At 42.1% G+C, this 23,088-nt stretch overlaps 1 protein-coding gene across 1 annotated transcript in view; it reads left to right on the top strand.

The window, feature by feature from the left end:
- LOC126272027 (retinol-binding protein pinta-like) overlaps positions 1-23,088 on the top strand; it is an 87,488-nt gene that overhangs the window by 31,232 nt on the left and 33,168 nt on the right. Inside the window, exon 6 of the mRNA XM_049974530.1 lies at positions 14,491-14,596. Coding sequence (XP_049830487.1) covers positions 14,491-14,596 — 106 coding nt within the window. The remainder of the gene's footprint in view (positions 1-14,490; positions 14,597-23,088) is intronic.

The following is a 23,088-nucleotide window of genomic DNA, read 5'->3' as shown; positions in this document are numbered from 1 at the left end:
CCCACAGACAAAATTTCGTCTCAACAAAACAGTCAGTATTAAGTATATTTTACTTGTAGTCTTCCTTTGGCTTTAGTCTTATTTTAATGGAACAAGTGGGCAAATGTTGATAGTGTGATGTTGAGAATTATAACACAAATACAACGTAGTACCAGGAGAGTCCATGTTTAGAATACGGATTCTATCTGCGTTGTTACGTTCAAAAGCATCTGAACCACATTGTCAATCACTCGATATAGCAATAATTAAAAATATGAGTGACAGCAGAATTGGGAAAGTTGCCACAGAGTCTTTACACCGTCTACGTCAGAAGTAAGGTTAGTTTCTAAGTTTGTGGATGAAGGTAGGAGCATCGTTTATGCAAAGTGTGAAACTCCTCCCCCCCCTCCCCCTCCAATGCCTTCATTAGCAATATTTTTAGCAGTTGTATAATGAGAATTATGCTGCTTGTAATTAGTAACAGTATAAAAGTTTATTAATCCTCGTGATTTATCAGACGCAGTTCCAATTTCGGTTACCGACTGCCCTATGTACCCATCTACATCTAGAAGAGATGACCGTTAAGATCAAAAACGATACTCGAAGAATTCGCAGCGTAAACAGACCATAATTGAGCAAAATAGCCATAACTGTGCAAAATGAGTATTGGTGCAGTGTGTCATGAAGTCATTATGTGATTTGAAAGGGATTATAAATTAATATGAGCTATACTGTGAGTGAATTATGAAAATTCCAGTTTGACCTTTCATCTCATAGCCCAAAATTTTAAGCCGTGTATTTCGTCATAGAGACTGCGAGAGTGTGATACTAATCCGTCCACCCCCCCCCCCCCCCCCCCCCCACCGTGAATGTTGGTTGTGATGACAGACTGACCTGTAGCGTAGGCCAAGGTCTAGTTTACGCTGGATTGTTACGTATTCTATGGTTGACTACATGCAAATGAAAACCACGGAAAGCAGTCATATTAATGTTACAAATTGACGTAGGGAAGAGTACTAATGAAATATTTCAAAATATGGACAAAAGTTTAATTGCGTATCGTACTTTCGGAAAAAACATCAGTCTTGTGAATACAGTTGTTACACATTTGGTAAAAGTTACATAGTTATACCAGAATGCATTTTTTTAGTAGTTTATGTACGAAATATGTGTGTAGTACGCATCAAAATACTCATCGGAGCCTTATCCATTATGTGCTTTTGAAATCATATGCAGTTTTAGGTTTTATGATGAAGAGTGTGTTTCAATTTGTCACGAAAATTCCAGGCTACACTAAAGGTCTGTCTATTAGCACAATCTTTCTTCGGCCTTCACATTCCTCGGCTGCACCAATTGTCAAACGAGTATAACATTTTCCTCAGAGATAATTAGCTTCTTGGTTCGTTTCTTCGACCACAGGCATATAATACATCCATAACGTGAGACACAAGGTTCTTAGAATGAAGTACGGACGTAGCGTAATACATGGCATTCTGCATCTAATACTAATTGCGCTTTTTAGTTGCTACTTGCGACTTCTAGCTGCGACTTGTCACTGAAATCGCAGCTAGACAATAGCTTCACAGGGAGAAGTGCGAAATTCAGCAAAAAATGCCACACATAGTTGAACCTTAAAGGCTATTTGAGAGTCCTAGTTGTGACTGAAATCGCAGCTAGATTCTGTAAAGTTGTTTTTGTGATATCTGTGACTTCACAATCACTGTGATTTATAACAGATACGCGATTTCCTGCTCACCTCTAGTTGATGATCTCCCCGACCACTACAAACCGTGGAGCACCGAGGAACCAGCTTCTGACGACCTCACCCTCCTTGCTCGGCGATTAACTGTACTTCTGTCGACAGCATGTGCTCCATAGACTTTGCACAAGCGTTTGTGATTATTCCTCACACTTTTCTTCTCTGCAGCGAGAAATAAAATGACAGCACGTCGCCCGTAGCGTACATCACCTACAGGCGCCATTTTGAAACTGTCCTGCAGCTACGCTATCCGTCGGACGTCGCGGAAACTTGGTCCGCTCACTCAGGAGACTTCAAATTAAACGTACTTAACGTTTACATTCTTAGCATTGTTTTCGGCTGAGAAAAAAAATGCGGTGCGTTACTTTCTGGGCAACCCTCGTATTTTGTAAAAAGCTGTTTATCCGGCTATGCAAATCATGTTCAAAAAATGTTCAAATGTGTGTGAAATGTTACGGGACTTAACTGCTAAGGTCATCAGTCCCTAAGCTTACACACTACTTAACCTAAATTATCCTAAGGACAAACACACACACCAATGCCCGAGGGAGGACTCGAACCTCCGCCGGGACCAGCCGGCAGATCATGTAAAAGAGACCACGAGGAAGGAGTGGCAGAAGGATAGTAGGAATCAACATTCAGATAAGTGACATATGAGACCCCTACAACCGATCAGTATGTTTAGGAATAATGGATGTAAAGTCTTTTCGTTACAGATGCGCAGTTTTGTTTCTTCACCTAGACGTGTAACTGCTAACTAATACATGGTGAGTTTTCTGAGCAAATACTTGTAAAGTCATATTTTCTAAAACGTTTTAAATAATCAGAGCAATCGTAGTGTCTCCCTCTGCTGCGTCATTATCTAGCACAACCATTGTGCAGTTGCTCTCTGGTTGAACATCGTCCTCAGCAGATATCCCTAGTGGCGTGAACACAAACCGTTTTGGCACTGATTCGAGCTTTTGGCTCCACTTAAGCAGGATATGTTTTAAGTTCCATCATCCTAATGACTATCAGATACGCATTTCCATCTGATTAGTTTATTCAGGACATCATGTCCTTATCAAAAAAACTATTGTTGCAGCACAGGAATTGTACAGAATGTTGTGAATCGATCACCCGACATCTAAAATATATTTTTGGGTAATCTTCAATGATAACCTCATACTCAGTAAAATAACAAACCAGAAGTACGTTTTTAGTGCAGAAATTAAAATTTGAGTCGTTTTCACACTATGTCTACATACGTTTAAATAAAACTCAGGAAGCTTTGAGAACCTGTTAGTTGTTTTGAGGGCACAGGCAAATATGAAACAAAGAGATGCAAGTCAGCAAAAACGAGGTTCGCATGAGAAGCATTGAGAAGTTTTTCGCACAGCCTAGGATTCGTTTAAAAAAGCAGCAAATTCTTGACACAATGTGTCCATATTTGTAACATATACCTAAACTTTAATTTGAAACCTAAAAATAGTACAAGTGTCGAAGATGAAAGTAATTACAGCTATTCAAGATCTGTTACAAGGAGAGTTACATATGAAGGGTGTTAAAAAAAGTACCGAATGCTATGAGTGGTGTTATTACCCATTGAAACAATAAAAATTGGTCCAATAAACATGGATGCGGTAATGCAGACTTTCTGAGATAAATCCAATAAACATTGGTCCGGAAATGCACACTTTCTGCGATAAACGTGTGTTTACCGGAGGTGTTCAACGTGGCGCACATTTAGGGCGGTGGACCCCTCTGCCCTCTGCCGTAAGGAACGACGCACCCTTTAAACCACAATGGTTGTTTTTGTACCTGCTGACACGCATCGAAGACGCAGTCCTGTGGTGTCGGCACATCGTTGACTGGCGGGGCATTGACTAATTTCGTCATGTGTCCCCGTGACGAAAAGTCTGGGCTACTGAGACTCTGGAAAAGAGCAGGCCAATGTGTACCAAGCTCCTCCCCCCCCCCCCCCCTTTCCCTGAACAATCCAGCGCTTCTGAAATGTCTGCGTCAGATGTTCACGCACATTGTGACGAAAGTGTGCTGGTGCGCTATCATGCATGAACCACATTTGTATTTGTTGTTACAATGCCACAGCCCTCAGCAACGTAGGAAATACATCAATCACGAAGTGCAGATAATGCGTCCCACTTAACGTTTGTGGTAGCACCTATGGCCCTTTTAATCTATCGCTGAGCACGCCTGCTGATTCGTTGATTGAGAATCGATGTTGCTGCCCTCTTTCATGAACTCCTTGGGCATTTACATCTGCCCATACATGTCAGTCATCGGAATTCACAACACCGGCTCTTGTGAAACCTGCCCCATCCGTAAATAAAATCTTGTATGTGAACAGTGGATCTGCGACACACTTCTGCAACATCCATTGACAGAACCGCTGTCTACCCTGATGATGATGTGGTCTTAGGGCCTGAACGATCTGTAGATGCTATGAGTACAGCAACTGTTGTTGAAGTAACCCCCAGATAAGAGAGTGAGACACGTCTTCTGCAGGTCCCAAGGGTTTCTTCCACCGAACTTAGCACAGACTCCTCCATGTCAGGCGTGTGGACTCTGCGGAGCCTACCGCTGTCAATCTTCCGAGGTGCAAGGGTACCTGTGTCCCTCAGATGCTGGTAAAGCCTACCGAACATCTCATCAGAGGGCACTCTGCGCTGTGGTTATTTTTCGGCATAAAGGGCAAGGGCTTTCAGGCTATTTGCTAAACCACAGCAGAATATCGTATCCGCCATTTCACTTGTCGACTAGTAGGCTTCTATCGCTAAATAATGGTGCAAGAGAGAAAATATGAACATACTACACCATTAGTATGTACAAACAGCGCAATAACAGTAACCACATAAGTTAATGCGCGTTTGGCAGAAGGTAAAAAGGAAAATACCATGATACGTACCGATTGTCAGTACTGTACAATAAGGCACACAAACACGATAAACACTAACGTAGCCTACAACACGACTCTAACCGCACAATGATTGCAGGCCATCTAATGATAGGTAGAGACTGTGAGTAAGACAGCATAATACCTTGCAATCACATTTGAAGGGGTGCCAATGCAACGACTTTGTTAACATCTGCAATCAAGAACCGCGCAGCCCTTCCTGTAAACCTGTATGACATAAATACTTGTTTACAGGAAGTATGCGTTTCCGGACCCATGCTTGTTGGACTAATTTCCTTGTTTTGTGAGTACTACCACCTCTCAAAGTATTATACACTTTCGATACTTTTTTGGATGCCCTGTGTATATGTACTTTTTACTTTCATCAGTCTTCGAATCTATCATCACGACTTCTTCCACGCCAATCTCTTCAACTAAATTTAGCAGTTACACATATTAGTGTTGATAACTTTCTTCTTCCTGCATGAAGGATATGTGAGGATGAAGTTCTATTTCAGCTTCACTTTACTTCCAGAATTCCTTCACTGTTTCACTATATTTATTTTTCCTCTCTTCAGACGACATTCTGTCCGTTTTCCTTTACCCCATGCCTCGGAATCCTTCCAGTTTCAAAACTTTTTTCCTAACGCTCTCTCTTTCCAAAACTTCTTCTGCCCTTATTTATTCCTTTCCTAGTTTTCCTAATCTCATGAATCTTGATGCTTGCTAATTTCTTTACCATAAGATATCCGAAGAACTCCTTGTTGAGCCTGTCGTCATCCTTTCTGGAAATATGTTCACAAATAGCAAACACCTCTTTCTTATGGTTTATGATATGTTTTTATATTCATATAAATCTCATTGTTTCTTGTTAATTTCCCAAATGTTGCATTTCTCAGAGAACCTAATACTTTTAATATAATTCTTATTTCTAACAGTACTGATTTATTAAACTCAAATTTAAAATTAGATACTCGCTAGCATACAGGCAATCTGGTTTCACTATTCTAGTAGTACTTTATTTTTTTAGAAAAGCACTTTTTGTTTCAGGTATTCTTATGAATATTAAATGTTATTTCCACCTCTTATGTACCCTTTCCTCTAACGCAGATTTTTCTAAACCGTTGTCATGAGCAGCCTCCACGAAATATTGGAATTTTTTTAACTTTTCTATTTGCCTAATACACTCCTGGAAATGGAAAAAAGAACACATTGACACCGGTGTGTCAGACCCACCATACTTGCTCCGGACACTGCGAGAGGGCTGTACAAGCAATTATCACACGCACGGCACAGCGGACACACCAGGAACCGCGGTGTTGGCCGTCGAATGGCGCTAGCTGCGCAGCATTTGTGCACCGCCGCCGTCAGTGTCAGCCAGTTTGCCGTGGCATACGGAGCTCCATCGCAGTCTTTAACACTGGTAGCATGCCGCGACAGCGTGGACGTGAACCGTATGTGCAGTTGACGGACTTTGAGCGAGGGCGTATAGTGGGCATGCGGGAGGCCGGGTGGACGTACCGCCGTATTGCTCAACACGTGGGGCGTGAGGTCTCCACAGTACATCGATGTTGTCGCCAGTGGTCGGCGGAAGGTGCACGTGCCCGTCGACCTGGGACCGGACCGCAGCGACGCACGGATGCACGCCAAGACCGTAGGATCCTACGCAGTGCCGTAGGGGACCGCACCACCACTTCCCAGCATATTAGGGACACTGTTGCTCCTGGGGTATCGGCGAGGACCATTCGCAACCGTCTCCATGAAGCTGGGCTGCGGTCCCGCACACCGTTAGGCCGTCTCCCGCTCACGTCCCAACATTGTGCAGCCCGCCTCCAGTGGTGTCGCGACAGGCATGAATGGAGGGACGAATGGAGATGTGTCGTCTTCAGCGATGAGAGTCGCTTCTGCCTTGGTGCCAATGATGGTCGTATGCGTGTTTGGCGCCGTGCAGATGAGCGCCACAATCAGGACTGCATACGACCGAGGCACACAGGGCCAACACCTGGCATCATGGTGTGGGGAGCGATCTCCTACACTGGCCGTACACCTCTGGTGATCGTCGAGGGGACACTGAATAGTGCACGGTACATCCAAACCGTCATCGAACCCATCGTTCTACCATTCCTAGACCGGCAAGGGAACTTGCTGTTCCAACAGGACAATGCACGTCCGCATGTATCCCGTTCCACCCAACGTGCTCTAGAAGGTGTAAGTCAACTACCCTGGTCAGCAAGATCTCCGGATCTGTCCCCCATTGAGCATGTTTGGGACTGGATGAAGCGTCGTCTCACGCGGTCTGCACGTCCAGCACGAACGCTGGTCCAACTGAGGCGCTAGGTGGAAATGGCATGGCAAGCCGTTCCACAGGACTACATCCAGCATCTCTACGATCGTCTCCATGGGAGAATAGCAGCCTGCATTGCTGCGAAAGGTGGATATACACTGTACTAGTGCCGACATTGTGCATGCTCTGTTGCCTGTGTCTATGTGCCGGTGGTTCTGTCAGTGTGATCATGTGATGTATGTGACCCCAGGAATGTGTCAATAAAGTTTCCCCTTCCTGGGACAATGAATTCACGGTGTTCTTATTTCAATTTCCAGGAGTGTATCTGTTTTTCAATATTCTGGAGCAATTCTTACATTTGAGACAATTTTTTTTTCTACAACTGTTCTTGAGCTTGTCGTGTTGTCTGACTCTTCCAGACGATTGAACTACACTGTTACATCTGTCACGCTTTCAGAAAGTGTGGCAAAATGATCCGTAAATGCTATGCAGTTTATAGCAACCCCTCTTCTCTTTCTCCTTAGCATGATTGGCAATGTTTTGAATTCTTTTAGTTTTCTATGCGGATATAACAGAATTTTCTCTATGTCACAGTTGAAAAGATCGTGATGTACTCGGAAAGAGACATAAGAATGTTATTACTCGTCACTTCACACAGAAAACTGTAATTAACATCATCAAAGTAAAAGACCACAATATAAAAAAGGGCCAAAAACCTGGTACACCTGTCTAACATCGAGTAGGGCCCCCCACAGAAGTGCTGCAGTACGACGTGCCATGGACTCGACTAACGTCTGAAGTCGTGCTGGAGGGAACTGACACCATGGTCCTGCAGGGCTGTCCATAAATCCGTAGGACTACCATATGACATTATGGAATGAAAGTAGCAAAGTATGCAAGCTTTTTCACTTTTATGTCGCCTATGTCTGCTAACACTGGAATTGCAAATACAGATTTGTTAAGGCGTTTATGCAGTTCTGTGGTGTGCTCCTCCCAACTGAATTTATGATCAAGTTGTAATCCCAGGAATTTATGACTGTCAACCTCTTCTACCTGTTCTTCTTCATACTTTTTGCATATGCTGGGTGGAAACCTCTTACAGGTTCTGAATTGCATGTAGTGTTTCTTTTCAAAGTTTAATGTCAATGAGTGGCTTTAAACCATTTATTAATCTCCATGAAAATATCATTAGCAGATCTTTCTAGAACTACACTCGACATACTATTTATTGCAATACTTGTGTCATCTGCAAATAAAACGAACTCTACTTCTGGCAGTGTAACTGATGAGAGATCATTAATGTACACAAGAAAAAGCAATGGCCCTAAGATGGATCCTTGTGGAACACCACATGTAATTTCTTCCCATTCTGATGATGACTGATGACTTAATTCACTAGTCCCTTGCACTGACACCCTTTGTTTCCTGTTAGCGAGGTATGACTTGAACCATTTTGCAGCACTGCCCGTGACACCATAGATTCCAATTTATTTAAAAGGATGTTGTGGTTTACACAATCGAATGCCTTTGACAAATCACAGGAAATACCTGCTGCTTGTAACTTGTTATTTAATGAATTAAGTACATTTTCACTGTAGGTGTAAATAGCCTTTTCTATATCAGAACCCTTCAGAAATCCAAACTGCGTTCTTGACAATATGTTATTTGTGGTCAGATGGTTGAGAAGCTGCCTGTACATTACTTTTTATAAAGTTTTTGAGAATGCTGGCAAAAGTGAAATCGGTCTGTAGTTTGATGGCGTCTCTTTATCTTGAACAGAGGCTTAACATCTGCATATTTCAGCCAGTCAGGAAATGTCCCAGTTATAATTGACTGGTTACACAAGTAACTTAGAATTGTACTAAACTCAAAAGAACATGCCTTAATTAACTTTGCTGATATTTCATTGTAACCATTAGAATGCTTTGTTTATAAAGATTTTATTATGGAAGTTATTTCTTTTGGTGAAGTGAGTGACATATTCATGTACCTGAAGCTATTTGTAAAGGCTAGTCTCAGATATTCAAGGGCATTATTTACTGATCCTGACAATCCCATTCTATCAGTAACGGATATAAAGTACTTGTTAAATAGATTTGCCACACTATGCCCATCGGTTACTAATGTGTCATCTACCCTTAGTGCTATTTTCTCCTGTTCCTTTCTGGTTCTACCAGTCTCCTCTTTCACTATATCCCATATAGTTTTTATCTTGTTCCCTGACATTGCTATCTTCTTCTAGTAGTGTATTTGTTTAGATGTCTGAATTACTTTTTTTAAATATTTTACAGTATTCCTTGTATTTAGCTAAATCATCAGCATTGGAGCTATTCTTGGTCGACAGATACATTTTCCTTTTTGTCTTACAGGAAATCTTTATTCCTTGTGTGATCCATGGTTTTATTATAGACTTCTGTTTAATTTGAGTAACTTTTAGAGGAAAACAGTATTCAAACATGGTACTGACATTGTTCATGAATGTGTTATATTTTTCATTCATGTCGTGAGCACTATAAACATCTTTCCAGTTCATATCTTTGAGCAGTTTTATAAAACACTCAATTTTTGGTTTATTGAATACTCTCCTGTACTCAGATTGAGTAGTCTTGATAATCTTCTTAGAATTTACATCTAAAACAAGGAGCTGCATGTCATCATCTGACAGTCCATTTGTTACAGGTTTAGTGATATGATTTTGTTCCTTTGATTTGTCTATAAAAATGTTATCAATGGCTGTCCTTGAGGATTTAGTGATTCTAGTTGGAAAGTTTACAGTGTGAGTTAGATTGAAAGACAACATTACTAACTGCAGTAAATGTTTACTGGAAGATTGAATTAGAAAATCTGTATTAAAGTGACCAGCAATCAAAATTTCTTTGTTACTTACTGTTAAATAACCCAAAAGAGCTTCTAGATGATTTATGAATAGATTATAATTTCCTGCATGTCCTTGGTAAATAGTTATTTTTGTATAGGATCTGTTATGGAACTCTACTACTGTTGCACATGCTTCTAGATGCTGCTCTAAACAGAATTTATTAATGTCAATGTTCTTGAATTTATGGCAGTTTGTAATAAATGTGACATCCCCTCCTCCATCCATATCTACTCTGCAGAAGAAGCTAGCTTAAATCCTGAAATGTCTAACATATCTATACCAGTGGTCACTTGATGTTCAGAGAGGCAGATTATGTCAATTTGGTTAGATGAATCATTTCATCGATACAAATGAGTAGTTGATCAACTTTAATTTTGAGTCCCGGTATGTTCTAGTGTAATAAAGATAACTAATACTGCATACTAATTGGATTATAACTGCTTTGGTGAAGATGAACTGGCAGTTTCTGATTACTTTCTGTTAAACATTGTTTAAATGGGGGTTGTATGCTAAAATCTGACTCCTGTTCATCTGTTCTCTCAAACTGAGTGTGTCTGCCAATCTCTCTTAAAACGCATTTTCTCTCCCCCTTCCCTATCCTAAAAAAGGCATCCCTCTGACACCTGTGACCACTGGTATTTTACCACTTGTGATAGTGTCCCCCCTTAAGTTTCCTGCAATCAAGCCAGACAGTTTTCACTTCCCTTTCCTATTGAGATGAAGGCCATGCCTAGTGTAGTCCCACCTATCAATAGCATCCACAGGAATCAAACCAATATGAGACCCCTAAGCAGCCACCCCAACTCCAAGTTCACCCTCCCTACAGAAGAGTTCAGATGAGGCCGATCATGGCGTCTCAACACAGACACAAATCCCACACTCGTATGCTTCGTTGCTGATGCTATCTTCACCAGGTCACTCTCTATGGAATATTCAGATTCTCTGTCAATGTTGTTTCCTGGACCACCCACTATAACCACGGCATCCTCCTTCGTGAAATCCTTGCATAAAGAACCTATATCCTCTGTCACCTGACCCAGATCTGCACTAGGCTTGAAAAAGTTTGTAAACTGGTACTCTGGACCTAGATTTTCGTGCAGTAGTTGGCCAACACCTCTACCATGGGAACTACCTATCAACAGAACTTTCTTTCACTCTACAAATTTCCCTACGTTTTTCAAGTCCTTGAAAGCTTGTTGTGCCCTTTCTACAACTTCAGCTACATAAGGCTCATCCGATTCTGACTGAGGCAACAGGTGAAATCTATTTTCAATGTTTGTCACAAAGCTGTCTGATGCTCTCCTTTGCCTGTTCCTCCTATTACTTGTTGCCACATCCCACCTCTGTTCACCCTTCTCGCTCTTTAACCTGTCCAGATCCTCCCTTGCCTTGTCTAGGTCAGCTTGAAGAGCTGCAATTTTCCCTTCATGTTCCTGTATTTTCCTATCTCTACTGCATATTCTACAATACCACTGGTGAGCCTCATTTATGTCCCCATTTCCCATACCACTACATTCGCCCCAATTAAGGAAACTACAACCCCCTTCACACCATACCCCGGAACTAACGATCCTACGGCATGTCACACACTTCTCACTCATGGCAAAAACAGAAACCGTATAAACTAATTTAAGTATTGACTAATACGTAAACAAAGGACCCTAGAAACTATCCAGGCAGATACAAATAAGTTGAAAGAGTAATGAATAAAAAACACTGGTGATTACATGTAAGTTTAAGTCACTGTTTACTTACGATACACGCGCGTGAAATTAATCATAAAGTCTGTGCTATAGACACGAGAAGGAAAATAAACTTCTTACCCCGTTTAATCTTATTTAACACTTCACTAACACTTCCACTAATGTAACAACACTTATAATATATTTATACCAACTGGAAACGTTTACCTATAAGTTTAATTCACTGCTTACTTACGATTCGCGCGCGTGAAATTAGGCCTAGGATTCGTGCTACAGGTGCGAGAAAAAAAATACGCTTCTTACACCGTTTAATCTTATTTTATACTTCACTAACACTTCCACTAATTTAACAACACTTATATTATATTTATAACACCTGTACACGTTTAAAAATAGCTCAATAACAACGCTTTTTATAATTATTTAGTGGAGCAAATACTCGAAGAGTCCGCGTCGGCGCAGTTTCTGTAGCAATTCTGGATGTGTGGGGTCCTGCTTGAATTCACCAAATCCGTCGGAATGCACAATGGACATGAAATGATGTAGGTGCTTATGCTTATGTACATGCACTTGTCAGAGTCGTATCTTAGACGAATCATGGATCTCATATCACTCCAACTGCACACGCCCCACACAATTACAGTGCCTCCACCAGTTTGAACAGTCACCTGCTGACACGCAGGGTCCACAGATTCCAGACATTTTCTCCATAGCTGTACACGTCCATCCGCTCGATACAATTTGAAACGGGACTCGTACGACTAGGCAACTTGTTTCCAGTCATCAACAGTCTAGTGTCGGTGACGACTGGCCCAGGCGAGACATGAAGCATTGTGCCGTGCTGTCATCAAGGGTACACGAGTGGGTCTTCTGCTCCGCAAGCCCATATCGATAATGTTCGTTGAATAGTTCGCACTCTGACACTTGTTGATGGCCCAGCATTGAAATCTTCCGCAATTTGCTGAAAGGTTGCACGTTTGTCACATCGAACGGTTCTCTTCAGCCGTCGTTGGTCCCGTTCTTGCAGGATCTTTTTCCGGCCCCAGCAATGGCGGAGATTTGATGTTTTACTGGATTCCTGATATTCACGGTACACTTGTGAAATGGTCGTACGGGAAAATCCCCACTTCATTACTGCTGTGTCCCATCGCTCATGCGACGGCTATAACACCACGTTCAAACTCACTTAAATCTTTAGAACCTGCCTTTGTAGCAGCAGTAACCGATCTAACAATTGCGTCAGAAAGTTGTCTTATATGGGTGTACTCTGCCTGTTTACATATCTTTGTATCTGGACACGCTTGCGTATACCATTTTCTTTGGCACTTCAGTGTAATGTAAATATCAAGGAAATGGTTTCACCCAAAATCCATAATGTAAACCAATAAGAAAACCTACCTCATACATGGTAGAAGATTTCAAATAGCAATCTGTAGGTGCCCTGTTCAGCAAAAAACGGATTAATCGTCTTCCTAACTTACTGACGATATTTTGAATACCATTTTCAATGTGTGATGTATGCTGCAGAGTGAAACGTTTGATGCCTGAATCAAGTAGGTATTTGAGTTATTTTTAAAAGATAAATAGATAGTTTAAAATTACATAAAGTGGCAATTAGTGATGTGTGGTCGCAGGAATATTATTTGTACGCAAGTATATGGTGATCAAGAAAAGATCAAATAAGGGTAATGCAGGAGTACGACCTTCATAAGTAAGGAATTAGAAATCCGGAGGAACAGTTGTGACAACATAGTGACAGCGCCATAACAGCATAGAGAGACTGGAAGTTAAGACACACCACTGTAGTGCAAGTGTGTATTCCTGCCAGCTCTGTAGAGGATGAAGAGATTGAAAGAACATGTACTGATATAAAATACATTATTTAGTTTGATGAGGGAGACGAAAATGTAATTGTGATGAGCGGCAGGAATTTCGTAGTAGGAAAAGGAAATGGGAGGACAAATAGTAAAAGACCATTAAGTGAAATAAAAGGGGAAGCCGCATGGTAGAATTTTGGATGGAGTACAATTTAATCAATGTGATCTCTCATGACTGATTATTTTATACGTGGAACGCAAGAAAGCACCACAGGGTTTATAAACTACGAACCACTATTCCAAAAAATGATATACTGTTTTTATTGGCTTAGCGTTTTTTGTGCACAGTACTTGGTTCTTTTGTGGCCAGCTTCACGGCAGTGTCACCTATTGCCTTCGCTGGCGTTAAGTCGATATCCCATGCAGATATGATGCTTCCACGCTGTGCCTGAAAAGGAGTTCATTTTCCCATTTTCTGAATTAACTTTGTAAGGCTGTATGCATGTCTTAACTGTCTTTATATTTCCTGTCTTTTCTTGAAAGTCTCTTCCTTATAGTCAGTGTGTCGTCCTCCTCCTCCTTCTTCTTCATCCTTCGCTTGTCCCGTTCACCTACAGAAATGACATTCTTACTTGAATTCAAGCAAAGTTAGTGACAGCGAGTGAGCACATGCCCTTACTAGTGCCATACATTTCCCCAGGGATAGATTTTGCGCTTCCCAGTTGTCTACGTCGAGAGTAGACCCTGTGTTCAAGTATCAGACTGTTTTGTAAATGTCTGCGTGTCGTTTTGCAGAGGCAGGACGAAGAAACTAGCAAGGTATTTGTGTAATGGGTTGTGAGCAATCCCCTAAACGTCACATACAGACTGCCCTGGGCACGCATACTCGTCGTTATGGCTCTGAGCACTATGGGACTTAACTTCTGAGGTCATTAGTCCCCTAGAACTTAGAACTGCTTAAACATAATTAACCTAAGGATATCACACACATCCATTCCGGAGGCAGGATTCGAACCTGCCACCGTAGCGGTCGCGCGGTTCGAGACTGTAGCGCCTAGAACCGCTCGGCCACCGCGACCGGCCGTGGTTTTCAGAATATGTACGTTGAGCAGATGTAAATACAGAACGGGGGTTTTGTTACTGAGGCCCTGTACCGGTTAACGTTTCTCTGCTTCAGGTACACGTCCATCTGCCAGGATCAACGACGCTGTTTGACCACGTGTCTAAAGAGTACCTGCCCGATGAACTAGGAGGCACTGCAGGTCCTACCGACAAACTTGCCTGTAAGTATGCACAGACACGTGAGATTCACCTCAGATGGTGGAATGATCCTGTGAAAATCGTTCATTAATTATTTCTTTTGATTCAACTGTGGGTACTTGCAGAAACATTATTACTTGATAGTACACCCATTTTGCTACTTGTTTCGCCAGGTATTTTAGTTTATGACCTCTCCGTCAGATTATTAACCCACTGTCTGCCGCTAGAAAGATCCACAATGGGACAATTAAAAACTGTTGAACAATATATAACGACATGCTTTATACATTTTGGTTAGAAGTCTTAGTTACAGTGAGAGCTGCCTGACTAGCATTATTAATCATTTCTGTTAATTTCAGACTAGGTATTAGTGAAATATCATCATAAGGCCAAACAGCCTGTTTTGCCATTTTTTTACAGTACTGCATATGAAACTCGTGACTTACACATTTTAAAAAGCAACATACCGGGTGATCAAAAAGTCGGTATAGATTTGAAAACTTAATAAACCACGTAATAATGTATATGGGGAGGTAAAAATTGACACACATGCTTGGAATGACATTGGGTTTTGTTAGAAAAAAAAGTATTGCTAGGCGCGTGAAAGATCTCTTGCGCGCGTCGTTTGGTGATGATCGTGTTCTCAGCCGCCACTTTCTTGGCCTCGCAGCTCCCCAGACCTCAGTCGGTGCGATTATTGGCTTCGGGGTTACCTGAAGTCGCAAGTGTATCGTGATCGACCGACATCTCTAGGGATGCTGAAAGACAACATCCGACGCCAATGCCTCACCATAACTCCGTACATGCTTTACATTGCTGTTCACAACATTATTCCTCGACTACAGCTATTGTTGAGGAATGATGGTGGACATATTGAGCATTTCCTGTAAAGAACATCATATTTGCTTTGTCTTACTTTGTTATACTAATTATTGTTATTCTGATCAGATGAAGCACCATCTGTTGGACATTTTTGAACGTTTGTATTTTATTGGTTCTAATAAAACCCCATGTCATTCCAAGCATGTGTGTCAATTTGTACCTCTCTATCTACATTATTCCGTGATTTATTCACTTTTCAAATTTACACTGACTCTTTGATCTCCTGGTACTTCAGTAAACAAGTTCTAAAATGAGGAAGGCTAGGATGTTGCTTTGGAAAAGACGTGATAGTATATTATGCTACAGTCTTCAAAATCCTAGAAGTGTCCTACCCTAAGGAATGTGTCAGGTGAGAGTTTGCGACAGACAATGGTGTTCCCGCATCCATATTCTGTTTTTCATTCATCGAGCCAAAATGTCAAGGGTAACACCTGTAAATAAAGTAAAAATATTTTTTGTAGCTGATGATGTCAACCGTGCTGACAGGAGTAAGGACGAAAGTGCAAAGTATAGTGGTAGGTAAGTGATGCGCATGTGTCTACTCACTCTTTAACCTGAGTGACGCTTGCACGCCGATCATACGGACACGGTATCGAACAAACAGTAGTCATTCTTTGAGGGACAGATGAAATGAAATCATTGTATGCTATTATTGGCCGGGAGACCAGCCAGTATGTTTTCATCCACCTATTGCAAGTTTTCCTATTTGATGCAACTGCAGCGGCTTGTGCGTCTTTCTGCTGAATATGAGATGATATGACGAGTTAAACGTGAACAATCAGTCTCCGAACAAAGAAAATCTCCAGCCTGGTTGGACCCGCCACAACATGCTTCACAATCACAATCTTACCACCATGAAGTATGCAGGACCAGTCAAGCGGGTTATTGCTCCGTAAACTTCCTCTGAAACTTTTGTTAAAAAAATGTTTCAAATGACTCTGAGCACTATGGGACTTAACTTCTGAGGTCATCAGTTCCCTAGAGCTTAAAACTACTTAAACCTATCTAACCTAAGGACACCACACACATCCATGCCCGAGGCAGGATTCGAACCTGCGACCGCAGCGATCTCACTTTCCAGTCTGTAGCGCCTACAACCGCATGGCCACTGCGGCCGGCCAAACGTTTGTTGGTGGATCTGTTTTTTTTTCTTTTTTTTTTACTGCCACATTTATACAGTCTGTCTAAGAAAGGTTTACAGCATTGCTTTGCGCCATGACATTGGGGTTAAAATAATCACTTGCTTAATACCACTAACCAATGCCGTGCAGTAATCCAAATACTTTCAAAAGGCCCTTATTGGACTGGAAAACAACACCTGCCAATAGTACCCTCACCATCACCAAACGGTTTCTACTACCTCCTCTAGAAACACAGGATCATAGCCTGGATTCGGAAACGCAAGATCTCACACAAGAACTCCACACTTTCAATTTCCAATGCAGCAAAACTAAATTTATAATCTACTAATAGTATCCGTTCGTTAGACAACACCTCTAGCTAGGATGGCTACCAAACGACTGAGCCTGTGCCTACGCCGGTACAACGAAATGCAGTTGCAAATTCATCCAATACTTTCCGCATCGGGAGAACCACATCTTTGTTCTCTGACTACAAACTTCCGAGATACGCTCTGCAACAGTACTTCCACCTCAGAGGACACAAAACTTGCCTTTTGCTCCCCAGGAGGGTTGCCAGCCGACTCGATTTCGTCAGCTCATAACCGCCCCACGAAGTTACTTCAACATGAAAGTCTTTTGGGCAGTCAGACTTCAGACCTAAGTGCAAGCACTTCGACTCTCAATTTCCTGTTAACGCTCATAGCACCTTGTAAGACGTTGCTGCCCGCTGAAATTTTCTAAAGTTTGTTACAAAGAGGTATTAGAAAACTTCAGTCATTCTGTCGAAATAACTCATCCTTGAAAACAGCCGTTCCAGGCCAAACCATTACGATTTTACCGGGTTAATGTCACACCAGCCTGGTGAATAACGTCTGCCCTGGAAACCAGAAAACGTCCAACGCCATTGACAATAGCATACAGCACGCCTCTTGTCCTTATTTGTTTCCTCTACAACTGCTACCGTGCCTTTCTATTAGTGTGAAATTTCTCCAATTTTCCAGGAAAGTTATAAAGCCAACAATTTACTTATCGTAATTTTAATAGGACTGACATAATTATAATAATGATTTTAATTACTATAACTCCTTTCATTGTATGTGAACTGTGAACAAAACTTTTTTTGAATGCTTGGTTAGATGTAAGAAATTATCTGAATGTCCTCGTCTTGTCAAGTAAATCAATGTGTAGATAAATAAATATTGTCTTGCCCTATGTAATGTGGTGTTCTATTCACAAAGTATATACGCAATAGAAGCAGCAGTGTAGTAGTCTATGTAAGATTTTGATGTGGTTCAGCTCATAGTGTTTACGAACACTCACAGGTTACAACATAGTTCACAAACAATGTTTGTCCTATCATGACACACTCATCGAACTGGATATAACCTTAAGTCTTAAAGCAATGCGGCGATAGCCGTACAGATAACATTTTTCGAACAGCACATGATGCTATAGTACTGGAACAACCTACGCATCACCCCAAAATACCATTATCCAATATGGCGGCGATGGCGTCATCCAAGATGGCGGATTTTGGCTTGAAGTTTGAATTCTGGCGGGATAGTGGCACCCCCCTCCCTCCAAAAATCTTCTCTTTATAGTTTCAAGGATGTGTGATCGCCACTGGGTCTGGACTCCAACTGGCTTAGTCGATGTCACTGCTATCAAAGGGCGCTCTCCTGACGTAAGCTGATGACACAAGTACCGTTGTTCAAGATGTCTGCACACAGTGTATCCACCACGTGGTGTAAGATTGGACACTTGGCCTACCTCCACTAACGTAACCCTCTGCCCCAATAAAAATCACGCGAAGTTCAAATTCCAACATGATAATGCGGTACACCTAAGAAAATCGCGGGAAAATAGGTCACTCGCACTTTCGCTACCAACCTAAGAAAATTGTGGGAAAGAGATGAAACTTGAACTAACCACAGCCACCCGACCGCCACCTCCTCCTAGGGACCGGAGCCAGGTTTGAATTTGCCAGTAAACAAAGCTCACTTGCGTTTTCGCTACCATCGTAAGAAAACTGCAGCAACCCGAAGCTCACCACCACTAATCTAAGCCTCCAGGGCGCAACCCCTTCGTAGGCGTTGCTGGTAAAAGGACTCAGCCCACACTAGGCTGATGGAGAGAGGAAGGGATATACTTTATTTATTTGGGACCAATTTATTTAGGAGTGGAGTACATGTATCACAGAACACATTCCCAGACATGCCCCGCATCATACAGACCTGCAAACTACTACTACATAACTCATCTATAACGCTCTACACACACACTTGCTATTTGTAAACCGACAAAAATAACACATTGCACAACCTACAGACATAATGCAAAGCCTTTACGTTCAGATACCACACAACTCGTATATTGTCCAAATAATAATCCATATAATCATATCTTTATTTAAAGAATTAGAGACAGCAGCACCACCAAATGTATTCGCCACTGAGTCCATAGCCCAACTGACTTAGTCCATATCCATGCCAGAAGAGGACGCTGTAGTGGCGTCAGGTTATGACATAAGTACCGTAATCTAAAATGGCGCCACCTAATCGGTTCACCACGAGCTGTAGACCCCAGCTGTCTTAGGACATTTCGTCGCCGCCAGAGGACACCTCCGAGACACCAGCTGATGACGCAAGTACAGTTATCCGTGATGGCGGCAAACCGTATGTTCTCCACGAGGTCTAATACTCAGTACCACGAGCAGAGGCCGCTGCCGTCCTTTTCGTGAGGCAAAACCAGAATGGTGAGGGAAAATGGTGGGAAAACGACTCAGCCTGCTCTGGGCTACTGGGGAGAGTAAGGATGGCGTGCACTTTATTTATTTCAAACAACTTATTTAAGGATACAGTATATCTATTACACTCATACAAAACATCCACCCTGATGTGCTTGGGGTCCTGTTGCACAGCCCACAGACACGCAACCAACTCGTAATTAGACGCCGGCCGCTGTGGCCGTGCGGTTCTAGGCGCTTCAGTCTGGAACCGAGTGACGGCTACGGTCGCACGTCGAATCCTGCCTCGTGCATGGATGTGTGTGATGTTCTTAGGTTAATTTGGTTTAAGTAGTTCTAAGTTCTAGGGGACTGATGACCACGGATGTTAAGTCCCATACTGCTCAGAGCCATTTGAACCATTTGAACTCGTAATTTCAGTACACAATAGGAAACTGCTCCTAACTAATTCTGCACACTCATGTGTAGACATGCTCAGTACCCGTAAACTGTCCATATAGTGCATAGCAAGTTCTACAGAGCCGCTGGAGAAATAATACAATCAACGCGCGCAAGACCGGTCCACCTCCCCACGTCAGTAGAGTACACAGGAGGTAGCGATAAGTGACGCGTCCGTCAGATTTCAAACAGTGCAAAGCCCCTGCTGGGCTTCTGGAAGCACGAGGTGGCAGCAACCCCTTTCGCACATAACACATGAGAAATTCCTATCCGCTAGGCACCGATGATGACGCGATTGGAAGTACGGTCGTCCCGGCCGTCAGCCGTCAAAGCAGTCACAGACCTCCAGTTAGGGCAGCGAGCCACAACACCCGCGACGTGAGGAAGCCGCAGCTCCCGGGCGCTCCTTCGAACACCAGTGAAAGTTTCATGCTTCTACACAGTCACCGTTATACTGTCATAGAATTCCAAAGAGCGTTCCAGCCAGTCTCACATTCGAGGCATCTCCGAGCGCCACGTGTCTTTACCATTCAATGCAGAATAGCACAGAGCATGTTGACACACGAGTTCAACCACATGTACACGCCCCACCTTGACTGACACATCGCCATCTAATACATTCTCAGCCTTATTCTTACGTCTCATGGCTTTGTGAAAAAAAAGTCAGCCAAGTCCAGCTCTCCGTAATTTTAAAGTGTACCAGAAATAGTAAACGCTCGCTTTCTTGTTGTCTCAGCTTGCATGCACCAAAATTCCTACACTAACAGAACGTCTTCACCAAAATATCACCGAATCCAGTCTTCCTCTCAGACTTAACGTGATAGGCAACCTGCTCTCAACATACTCAGATGTTGTCACCGCTCCTATATCCCACCACAATCAACCAAGCATTTTTTTCTGGGGCTTTCTGTCGTTATTTTGCAAAGATTGCTAAATTGCACCGACAGTTTCCTCAATCTATACACCCCCAACCTATTCTATATACTACAGACGCTACACTCAGTGGTAATAAATTATTTTACACTGATCACCATTTCGCTCCGAAAACTAAACATCGAAAAGTTATCTACAAGTCATCAAATACATACTATACTTGCAAGAATGTTGGAGCGTCAAACCGATCTCCAACCAGGGAATATATCACCAAGTACTGTCGCTATCTAGTAAACATGCAATTCATATCCCCCCACCATACCAAATCATCCCCTTTACATCAGCGAACCGAAGTCTTTCTCTCAGAGTGATGTGCAAAGACAGGCTTCTTTACCCCCGACACTAAAGCGTTACTGTTTCCGCTTTCTTGCTCGCATTTCAACAGGCATCTCTACACTCCACGATTAAAAGAACAACCATATTTTCCCGTTAATATTATACAATTTTCGCCGTACTTCTCGATATCAAGCACACAGGAGTAGCCTCCCGATCGCTAACATGACGTAATGCACTACTACATATAGATTGTAAATTATTTCTCCACAAATACCAAACTTTAGCGAGGTGCAGCGTGCTGTAAACCATTGACTAACTACAAACAAATAGAGTAAACTTATATTTCCACTCTCGAATACCGAAGTCGGTGATGTAACAGATTCCAGATGATCAATATTGTTTACAAACCAACGACAGTCTTTCCCACGTCTAGAGAACAGGCAAACGTGTGTCCAACATGGCACAATCGATATTCCCTCAACTACATAAAGGCACCAAGTGTACAGAAGCAGTCGACCGAACAATTTATATGGGAGGGAATAACGCTCCACCGCAAACGCACCATCTTCTCAAAGTTACACCTGATTACGAAAACCGCCCAGCACATACTAAGTATTAGTTCGCTATATGGTTGTCTAGAAAATGGTAAAGTTAAGTATGACATATTCCTACACTCCAACAGGCCTATGTTTTCGGAAGACTGCTAGCATTAACATGGAAACGCGAATCAGTACCACCACAGACTTCGCATACACGAACACATTCTAGAAAACCCCTCACATATATCTCCTATCATTATATTTATAATTAAATCTTACGATCGCGGTTTCAACTGAACGGTATTCGGCTGTAAGCGAAGTATTGGAAATACTTTTCTCTTCGGTATCACAGTACTCCAAGTCAAACCCATACCCTCCCTACAACAGCAGATAGACATTTCCTTTACACAGACACATATACTTTATAAAACTGATGTTCAAATCCGAAAATAGACTCTTAGCACTAATATCAAGTATAATATTACCTCCTCAATAACTGGAAGCATACGACACCAAATAATACTGACTGAAAATCAATGATGGGTGTGCATGTCTCTTACGTTCTTGCTGCGAGTCATACCACTGTGTCATAGACGTAATCGAGCACATGTTAAGGAAAAAATCCCGATCCCAAAAAATACTGCATGTTACTCTCAAAAGCACTCGTCGTTCTACAGGTGTACACTAGTGTTGTTGTTGTGGTATTCAGTCCTCAGACTGGTTTGATGCAGCTCTCCATGCTACTCTATCCTATGCAAGCTTCTTCACCTCCCAGTACTTACTGCAACCTACATCCTTCTGAATCTGCTTAGTGTATTCATCTCTTGGTCTCCCTCTACAATTTTTACGCTCCACGCTGCCCTCCAATGCTAAATTTGTGATCCCTTGATGCCTCAAAACATGTCCTACCAACCGGTCCCTTCTTTTTGTCAAGTTGTACCACAAAGTCCTCTTCTCCCCAATCCTATTCAATACCTCCTCATTTGTTATGTCATCTATCCATCTAATCTTCAGCATTCTTCTGTAGCACCACATTTCGAAAGCTTCCATTCTCTTCTTGTCCAAACTAGTTATCGTCTATGTTTCACTTCCATACATGGCTACACTCCATACAAATACTTCCAGAAACGACTTCCTGACATTTAAATCTATACTCGATGTTAACAAATTTCTCTTCTTCAGAAACGCATTCCTTGCCATTACCAGTCTACATTTTATATCCTCTCTACTTCGACCATCATCAGTTATTTTACTCCCTAAATAGCAAAATTCCTTTACTACTTTAAGTGTCTCATTTCCTTATCTAATTCCCCCAGCATCACCCGATTTAATTTGACTACATTCCATTATCCTCGTTTTGCTTTTGTTGATGTTCATCTTATATCCTCCTTTCAAGACACTGTCCATTCCGTTCAACTGCTCTTCCAAGTCCTTTGCTGTCTCTGACAGAATTACAATGTCATCGGCGAACCTCAAAGTTTTTATTTCTTCTCCGTGAATTTTATACCTACTCCAAATTTTTCTTTTGTTTCCTTTACTGCTCGCTCAATATACAGATTGAATAACATCGGGGAGAGGCT

The sequence above is a fragment of the Schistocerca gregaria genome, chromosome 5, assembly GCF_023897955.1.
Source record: "Schistocerca gregaria isolate iqSchGreg1 chromosome 5, iqSchGreg1.2, whole genome shotgun sequence".
NCBI lineage: Eukaryota > Metazoa > Arthropoda > Insecta > Orthoptera > Acrididae > Schistocerca > Schistocerca gregaria.
This window is presented reverse-complemented; position numbering and strand designations above follow the sequence as displayed.